This window comes from Corythoichthys intestinalis, chromosome 8 (assembly GCF_030265065.1).
Source record: "Corythoichthys intestinalis isolate RoL2023-P3 chromosome 8, ASM3026506v1, whole genome shotgun sequence".
Lineage (NCBI taxonomy): Eukaryota > Metazoa > Chordata > Actinopteri > Syngnathiformes > Syngnathidae > Corythoichthys > Corythoichthys intestinalis.
In genome coordinates this window covers 17,037,232-17,046,836 of record NC_080402.1, presented here as the reverse complement: position 1 = coordinate 17,046,836, position 9,605 = coordinate 17,037,232, and the positions used below count along the sequence as shown (strand labels likewise).

At 41.9% G+C, this 9,605-nt stretch overlaps 1 protein-coding gene across 3 annotated transcripts in view; it reads left to right on the top strand.

Moving 5' to 3' along the window:
• Nucleotides 1-5,511: 5,511 nt before the first annotated feature.
• The window catches only part of LOC130920651 (sialoadhesin-like), a 111,626-nt gene continuing 107,532 nt past the window's right edge, over nucleotides 5,512-9,605 (top strand). For all 3 annotated transcript variants that reach the window (XM_057844011.1, XM_057844012.1, XM_057844010.1), the window contains exon 1: nucleotides 5,512-5,623. In XM_057844011.1, the coding sequence (XP_057699994.1) occupies nucleotides 5,563-5,623 (61 nt within the window). In that variant the 5' untranslated portion in view covers nucleotides 5,512-5,562. The remainder of the gene's footprint in view (nucleotides 5,624-9,605) is intronic.

Genomic DNA, 9,605 nt, shown 5'->3' with positions numbered 1-9,605 from the left:
GCATGGAAATGTCAGGGGAACCGGTCGACAAGCTCTGCATTGTAGGACGAAGAGCCGAACTCTGAAGATGCGACACCTGATCACCTATGACATCATGGAACAGGGAAGCAGAACCGCCATCAAGACGGCACCAGCATCCCGTTCAAGGTTGCCCAACATCAGAGGCAAGTAGCTGGTCAGCCCTTGCATAGCCAACCTACCACAGCACTCCGAGCGCCTAAACTGAGATGGGGGCAGCGCCACAGAAGCGGACGGGCCCCCGAGCACGACCGGGAGTGGAGGGGAGGGGGGCCAAACCGGTACCAACCCGTACAGTTACTGTTGGGCTTAGGGCAGGGGTCCGCAACCCGCGGCTCTTTGAACCTTCTGATGGGACTCATTTTTCTATTAAATAAATGAATATTTGATTAAAATTTATTCCAGAGCCTGCAAAATTTAACAGACTGACGCAAGTCATTAATTCACCAAATATATAAAGTCACGGTGGCAAATGGGAAGGCGTACCCACAAGTCTGCTCTATTCACAGGCGCAAAGACTTTGTGGAATACCAAATGGTTAAAGGAAGCTAAAATCTTTTTGTTGTGTCAAATATGCACCAAAGAATATATAAATATGTACATACACATACACAATCGACCTGACACAATCAGTTCAAAAGTCGGTATGTGATTGCGGCTCCCAGTGATGACTATTTTGCCGAAACTGGGTCGAAATGGCTCTTTGAGTGCTCAAGGTTGCCAACCCCTGGCTTAGGGGAATGCACATGATCGGTCGACTGATAGGGACCACTAAAAGTAAGCTCTACCGGGCAAGCGCACATCTGCAACCCCCCCGCAAGAGTTGTCAGACAGGTCACGGCAAGCCAAGCAGCGGTCCAGAAAATCAGACAACCCAAGAAGGGAGCCACACACAACAGTAAAAGCACTCCATAGCAAACGCGAACGCGAAAACGAGTTGAGAGAAGGGTGCGCGAATGCCACCTACACAGCAAGCGCAGGGAGGCTAGCGAAATGGCTAACCCATGACACTGACCGCAAACAAGCGTCAGGAAATCGATGCACCACCGCAAAGGCCCCCGCACGGTTAAAAGGCCAAGCAAAGCGGCAACAGAAACAAACGAGGCGACTAATAACGCCGATGTCAGAACACACGTTGGTGGGAAAAATGAAATGGACGGACGTAGCTGGCAGCCCCGCAAGCGGTGAGCGAGCCGGAATCATTCACCCAACACCAACGCCACCAGCCGGGAGGGGGGTCGCAAATGAAGCCGTCACCGGCAAGCGCTCTGAGCAGCTCCAACGAGGAAAAAAACACCAAAACAAAAAGTGCCACATTTTCTGATTGCTAACAAAGTGACACAGCCTTAGGAGGGTGAATTCGCAGCTCTGACACACAGTCAACACGGCTATATGCGACACAAACAGCAAAGCAGCAACTGCCACGCGAGAAGAAAAAATGGACTGGAACTCTGTTGACACCGGAAGTTATACCTTTGCCTGGGGTTAACCTGGGGTCACAGGTGACTTCGTTGGTGTTATTACTCGCACTGCGCATGCGCGAAAGGATCATTCAGTGCTAAAAGCGCTGCCTCTTGCGGTCAGCAGGGATGAAATACAACAAGAGGTTACAATTCAACAACATAGTACACACTCAAGCCTTAGTTATGCTCCAGTGTTGCAGTGACGGCGAAGTGACTTCGGCGTCAATGAGCTTTCGATAGTTCTGCGGTGAGGGAACGCGTTGCTCTGTAATTCACCGCCAAGCCACTAGCGGAGTGTGGCGTTGTGTTTGTACAGTTTTGGGGCACGCTTGTCGACTTCCTGTATTCTAGTTTAACGGAGAAAAAAATAAACAATGCAAGATGAAACGCTTGAATGTGGATCTTCAGCTCATCAACACTGAATAAATGTTGATCATACAAATGTCGAGGCGCAGGCGACGCAGAAGACGGTTTCGAGGCGGTCTGACCGACTTTTGATGCCGCACATTGAGTTCTAGCCTCGGGTGGAAACCAGCAAGCTGTGGAGGTCTGCAAAGCCCTCCGGCCTGATTCGTTTACCGTGTCCTACAACCAGCCAGTGGGAAGGCATAGCACATTTCTGGCGGCTATGGGACATCCCAAACTGCTTTGGAAGCCTTGATGTTAATGTTATCATAAAAGCACCGAGGCACTCTCAGTCAGTGATGATGTATCGAGTGTGAACTGTCTGTTGAAAATGAAACATCAAAACAACACTTTTGACACCAAACCTGTGCTTTATTCTGTGACACGTAAATAAGTCACAGCAAACATATGTTCACAATAAATGATGAAGTGTACCAACCAAAAATACGACATAAAGTGATAAAAAGCTGGGAGTTTTTGGCCGACTGGGTCACCGCTTCGTGTGGCAATTCGATTACGAACGCACACATACTGGTCTCGGTGGTTCTTCCATTTTTTTTATTCAACCGCTGGCTGACCTCCAGCCCCGTATTTTCAGCAATCTCCTCCCACGACCTGCTTGCCATGTGGCAACCTTCATAACGTCTTGACGAGACATTGTAGAAGTTGTCGTACTAGCTCTTCGTTGATACTCTCGTCGGCTTGGTCCATTTTTGCATGTAGAAAAATCATGTTTGACAATGGCGGTGATTTTGCGCTGAACTGGAAACAACAGTCTAAGCGGACCAATCACAGTCCATTTCCGCCACGTGATATGCGTCGACGTGATGCTCGGGTTAGAAAATTCAGTAGGCGCACGTCAGGCTACGGCGAAGGGTCGTAAATAGGATCTTCCTTGACGGCGCAGGTCTGACGCGGAAGCATAACTCAGCCTTAAGAAATTAAAATTAGTGGTTACAGGAATGGTTTACTTTCAACCACTGCTTGAGGTGAGTTTTGGAGGTTTGTAATAAAGGACACTCCCTGATTACGAGTGGTAGACTGTTCCAGATCATACAGGTCTTTACAGAGATAGCTGTGTTTTTTTTTTTAAGTCTAACATTGAAGGTGGGGCGAGTTGTTGATACAGTGGGGCAAATAAATATTTAGTCAACCACCAATTGTGCAAGTTCTCCTACTTGAAAAGATTAGAGAGGCCTGTAATTGTCAACATGGGTAAACCACAACCATTAGAGACAGAATGTGGGGAAGAAAAAAAACAGCAAATCACATTGTTTGATTTTTAAAGAATTTATTTCCAAATTAGAGTGGAAAATAAGTATTTGGTCACCTACAAACAAGCAAGATTTCTGGCTGTCAAAGAGGTCTAACTTCTTCTAACGAGGTCTAACTCGTTACCTGTATTAATGGCACCCGTTTTAACTCATTATCACTATAAAAGACACCTGTCCACAACTCAATCAGTCACACTCCAAACTCCACTATGGCCAAGACCAAAGAGCTGTCGAAGGACACCAGAGACAAAATTGTAAACCTGCACCAGGCTGGGAAGACTGAATCTGCAATAGGTAAAACGCTTGGTGTTAAGAAATCAACTGTGTGAGCAATCATTAGAAAATGGAAGACGTACAAGACCACTGATAATCTCCCTCGATTAGTTAGCTCCCTCGAACAGTGAGCAAAAATCCTAGAACCACGAGGGGGGGCCAAGTGAATGACTTACAGAGAGTTGGGACCACAGTAACAAAAGCTACTATCAGTAACACAATGCCCCGCCAGGGACTCCAATCCTGCACTGCTAGACGTGTCCCCCTGCTGAAGAAAGTACACGTCCAGGCCCGTCTGCGGTTCGCTAGAGAGCATTTGGATGATCCAGAAGAAGACTGGGAGAATGTGTTATGGTCAGATGAAACCAAAATAGAACTTTTTGGTTGAAACACAGGTTCTCGTGTTTGGAGGAGAAAGAATACTGAATTGCATCCGAAGAACACCATACCCACTGTGAAGCATAAGGGTGGAAACATCATGCTTTGGGGCTGTTTTCTGCAAAGGGACCTGGACGACTGATCTGTGTAAAGGAAAGAATGAATGGGGCCATGTATCGAGAGATTCTGAGTGAAAATCTCCTTCCATCAGCAAGGGCATTGAAGATGAGACGTGGCTGGGTCTTTCAGCATGACAATGATCCCAAACACACAGCCAGGGCAACAAAGGAGTGGCTTCGTTAGAAGCATTTTATGGTCCTGGAGTTGGCTAGCCAGTCTCCAGATCTCGACCCCATAGAAAATCTGTGGAGTTGAAAGTCCGTGTTGCCCAACGACAGTCCTGAAACATCCCTGCTCTAGAGGAGATCTGCATGGAGGAATGGGCCAAAATACCAGCAACAGTGTGTGAAAAGCTTGTGAAGAGTTACAGCAAACGTTTGGCCTCCGTTATTGCCAACAAAGGGTACATAAAAAAGTATTGAGATGAACTTTTGGTATCGACCAAATACATATTTTCTACCATGATTTGCAAATAATTTCTTTAAAAATCAAACAATGTGATTTTCTGTTTTTTTTTCTCTACATTCTGTCTCTAATGGTTGAGGTTTACCCATGTTGACAATTACAGGCCTCTCTAATATTTTCAAGTGGGAGAACTTGCTGTTCTGTTCATTCAACATCGTTGCGCATAATCATTCTTTATTCTCATAACTGTGTGTTTATGTACAGTATGAACGTCTGGCAACAGTGCTGCTTGTGTTCAAGAACTTTTTTCTTCCATTGTTTTATCTAGAGGCTGCTACTTGATAGGACAAATATAAAGTGTATAAACTTGAAAGTTTGTGCAGATCGACTCGGGAGTGCTCTCAGGAGATTCATCCTGGTCGGCTAACGTTTCTGTTTTCTTTCTGCAGTAGATGTACTCTCGGTAATTTCTTTCTCTCTCCGAAATTGTGTGTCCTCAGTTCTTGTCCATTCAAGAGAATAAAAGAACCTGAGAAATAGAAGTTGTCTTTGGCAGTTCTTCATACGACTACTTTTCTTCAGAGTCCATACAATATACTCGGAAATGCTTTAAGTGGCTGAATGCCACTAGGACTTGACAGTCTGGAGCTCAAGACAGTCTTAAATATTCTATTGATGGAGATGGCTTGATCCTGGTTACAGCACTTATTTAAAACCCTTTATTTCTGATATCAAGGATATTGAATAAATTCTCAAAGAGCTTGCCAGAAAACAAAATAGTAATACAAAACTGCACTGCCATATACAGAAAAAAAGGGCTGGGCTCAAGTAGAACGGACATGATGTTTTACAGTGATAAAATACCATTTCCAATGAACTCTTACTTTTTATTTTTACATTGCATTCAAATTTCACAGTAGCTATAGTTTTGAACATGTCTTTCCAAAAGAGCATTTTGGTTTAAAACAAGTTAAAAAAAAGAAATGTTGACAGTCTGTGTAAAAGAGTGTGAAGAGAGTAGAAATGAGAAGTAGTTTTTTTTTTTGTTTTGTTATTTTTTTAATCTTATTTATGCTGCGGTTTTTTTCACACTGCAAAGCGTGTTCATGCATGTTAATGTAAAAAAAAGGAAGAGGGCAAGCTTTTGCTTTTTTATTTCTTCCACCTTGAGACAGTGACAGCCATAAGGGGTGTACGTAAAGGTCAAAATCAGCAGCAAATACAGAATGAGCTGGACTGCACAGAGGGACTTGGTCATATTTGTCATCTTACTCTTTGGTTTTCAAGGTAGGACTCGCCTACATTTCGGCAGATTTGTGGCTTAAATATCTATTCAAATGCTGATTGTTTACATGTTATTGCTGCTGCCTACCTCATCAACAAAACCATCCTGTTGGCTTAGTGTTAAAAAACTGAGTTTAATTCCTCCAGGGATGGTGAAAATACTGACAAATTGACAAACTTTAAAGCGATGCACATATTCATATTCAGTTTCCTGTTTAATGCTTTCAGTCTTCTTTTTTTATAGTGTATATACTAGTATATATATATATATTTTCAGTCTTCTTAACATCCTATCACAGCAAACATCCACTCCATGATTCTAATCATTGAACGATAAATTGACAGAGCATGTGCGACACCTCTACCAAGGTTTTTGTTTTAATGCCTGTTTTACACATTTTCTCCACAAATAACATCTGCCAAAAGCATCACTGTAAAACAATCTCAGCGAGTGGCCTGTGAGGAGTTGCAAGTAAATTTGAATTGTTTACAAAAAAATGTAATCCGTGCTGGATCTCGATTAAAACACATTTGTCAACAGATACAGTATATGACATATTAAACTTGACTTTGACCTGCTGCTTTGACCAGGTTAGTTTTTGTTCAAAACAACGATAGTCTTACATTTAAGCTATTTAAAAAACATTTGCATTACTTCTTAATATTCATAAAAATCAGATATAATTGCCATCATGTCATGTCAGTGTTCTGAAGATGAAAACTCACCGATGTGAACATTCTGCAAAAATGTATGTGTGGAGCTAGAGTTAAAGGCATTTGTCAGACTCATATCAGTTCTTATTCATCTTGTTCAAAGTGTGACTAATATCAGTACAAGGGAAAGAGGAAGAACCTCATATACATTTCCGTGAAGAAGTTTTGAGGTTTCTCAGAACTTTTTTTTTTCTTTTTTACTTCTACTTTAATGTATAAGATTAACAAACAAATGTAATTGGGTGTGATTATTAATAAAGACACAGTAAAAAAAAAATTAATATTATTTTAGGTGGTTTTGTCAGGCAATATTAGGGTAGGATGATAAAATTGTATTTAAAAAAAAAAAAAATTTTTTTTGAGAGTGGGCGGGTCTCTAAGTGCTCACTTTAAAGTGCTTATGACACTAAAAAGCATGTTTATTTCATATTACATGCGGTGTTTTATGCTCCTGAATGAATTGGACCGCTTGGATGTGTGTGGAACGATCGTTTTATATATTCAATTTTTGAATCCAGCGCCATGAAAATTAGTGACTTCCGTCTCGAGTTGAGAAAGAGGGCGCTGTGACGTGTACGGTAGAAAGAGTCCTCTTCACTATCCAGCCGTACTATTGTATGAGAAAGACTAAGGATTTAACTGATTTTGCAGATTAATTCGTTTATTTTTCGCATCACGCCAGCCAAACGGCTGCAGAAAAATGTTGCCGGAACAGGGAGAGGCGTGTGAGCCTTTTTGGGGTTTTGACAAGGTTCCCATTCACCGGTGAATATTTGCCAAAACAAGCCCCACTACTGTTGGACCATTGGACTTACGAGGAAGTGAGTAAACATCCTATTTTGGATTATGGCAAATACTGGGATCATTTTAATACGTAGTTGGCTTACATTTTGTGGCTGACATGCTTCTTGTCCACTCGGCCGGCGACCAGGGGCTTGTCACAAATCCCCCCGCCGGTAGAGCACTATACTCGGTTTATTGCCTTCATCACGTGCCCAGTGTTTTGTCAAATTTTCAACCCCATCAGAATTTGCAACTTTGCGTTAAAAATGTGCACGACTACAGCGATTATAAAGAAAACACTACAAACTTTCTTTATATAAAGGACAATTTACTTACGTTTCATCATGGATGGACATGTAGAAAAGCTCTCCTAAGACACATTCTGTCTGTCATGTTAGCTGCACAACAACTGCACGCTGCTCTTTGTTTACGTCGTCGCCGTGTAGTAAAGCATTATGTTACATTATATTCGTGTTGACCATGTGGCAGCTACGCATTCCATTGACGTCGGTCGGCTTGTCCGGCGATACTCTCCAGCCACTTCCCCTGTTGAGCTCTTCTGTCCGTAGTAGCAGGCGAACGAGCTGTAACTTAATCTCAGCCGGGTGGGTTGCCGATCGGCGATGACAATTGACAACCCTTCCGCAGTGTGATATGATCCGGGCTAGTTTTGTGTGCTTTTTCGCTTTGAAAAGCAAAAATAAGACTTTGAGACGTTACTCGGTTCGTATTAGCATGTCGGCTAGCTGTCACGCCTCTTGTTTTGTTGAAATTCTCTGAAGCAAGGGGGCAGGGAAATGACAAAAGCCTCACTAACTACGGCGGCATAATGTAGCGTTTGGGAGGTGCGACAGTAAAGTTGAAGTTGACAGTTTTGACCAATTTGGAGTAATTTTGCCATGTCGTGCTGAATAAATGCATTTTTATTATTTCATATTCCATTCAGCACAAACTGTTATCTGTCATGACCATACTATTTATTTAGCAATTGGGAAAAATACTTCGATTAAAAGAATATCCTTTAAAAATATTGGAGTAGAGACTGAAACAAGGACATTTTGCGGCTCTCTTCATCGCATTTTCCTCGTTATGAATAATTCCCCTCAATGGGCTGCATACTAAATCAGATGAAACCATTCTGCTGACGTCATTAACCTGTTGGGGACGCTAGAGCCATATAATGGTAGGCATGGCTAGACGGCGGATTAAAGTCATCTGCGCTTAACCAAATTGTTGAATATAGTTGAATCGTCTGAAAATATTATTCTAATTCACATAATAATGCTATTTAAGACTTTTTTTATCCTGTCCTACGCACTTTAAAGGCCTTTTCACACTAATGTCAGCCCAGTATGAAGAGCGGTCCTGATCAAGAGCAAAACAGAAGGAGCCACATAGCCTGATGTAGACGCTGTCAGGAAGTGAAAAGCGGCAAGCATAGTAACTATAGTCCCAAGCACCAATGCGTCATTTTTGCACTAGAAAACGGTGACGTTTCCTATTTTAAGGAGTAGGGGGCATTATAATAGCCCTGTAAAGAATTTCACTAGTTTCGGTGAATAGTTTTTGTTGTTGTTGTTTGTGAAGTACATTTCCACACAAACGTATACTGAGTTACCATTTAGCTCAGCAAGGTGAGGTATGAGTCAATTTTCGAGTGTCCCAGAGCTAACGAAATTTAAAAAAAAAAAGCATTTATCAAGATTTTGTCAGCCGTGATTTGCGTATATCTGTCCAACGAAACAGCCTGATTGCACAGATATAAGTATGCTTGCCCCTGACCTAATGGATGCGTTGTTGACGTCAGCCCACCGGCGCTGTATAAATAGAACAAGTCTCTGTTTTGGGCCCTGCCCCTCGGCAAAAATTCACTCAAGACTTTCTGTTTCATCCAAAATGACCACCGCTGCCGCTCACTTTCACCGAAAAGTCCTCTCCCACATTCACAATGAATGGATTGCCGCTAGTTTTAAATGGCCTTAAGACAAAAATGAGAGATTAATCATTTTGAGTCCCGAGTACACTTAATTTAAAGGGAATGAAAGGAGCAACTTTGATTAGCCATTATTGAAGTCAGTTGGCTTTTATCGAACAGCAGGACAGACCTTCCTCTCACAGATGTGCAAACCTACGCTCGATTGCAAAAATTATTAAAGTCGATTGATTTCACTCTTGATACATTTGGACTTTACTTCACTGTAAAAAAGAGCATAAACACATTACATTTTAGGGTCATGTAGGCCACATTATTAACAGGGGTTAGGGAAAATGTGACGTCCACATATATTTTTCAATATAAATTTGGAGGGCTAAAAAAAATAAAAAATTAATAAATAATAAAAAAAAACTTACAATGAATAAAAACAGAGATACACTGTTGTTATGGCCACCAATAACTTTAAATTTGTCAAATGATGAAAAAAAAAAAAAAAACAGCACTACTAATAACAAATAACATTTTTCAAAACATCTTGTGCCATCATTGGCA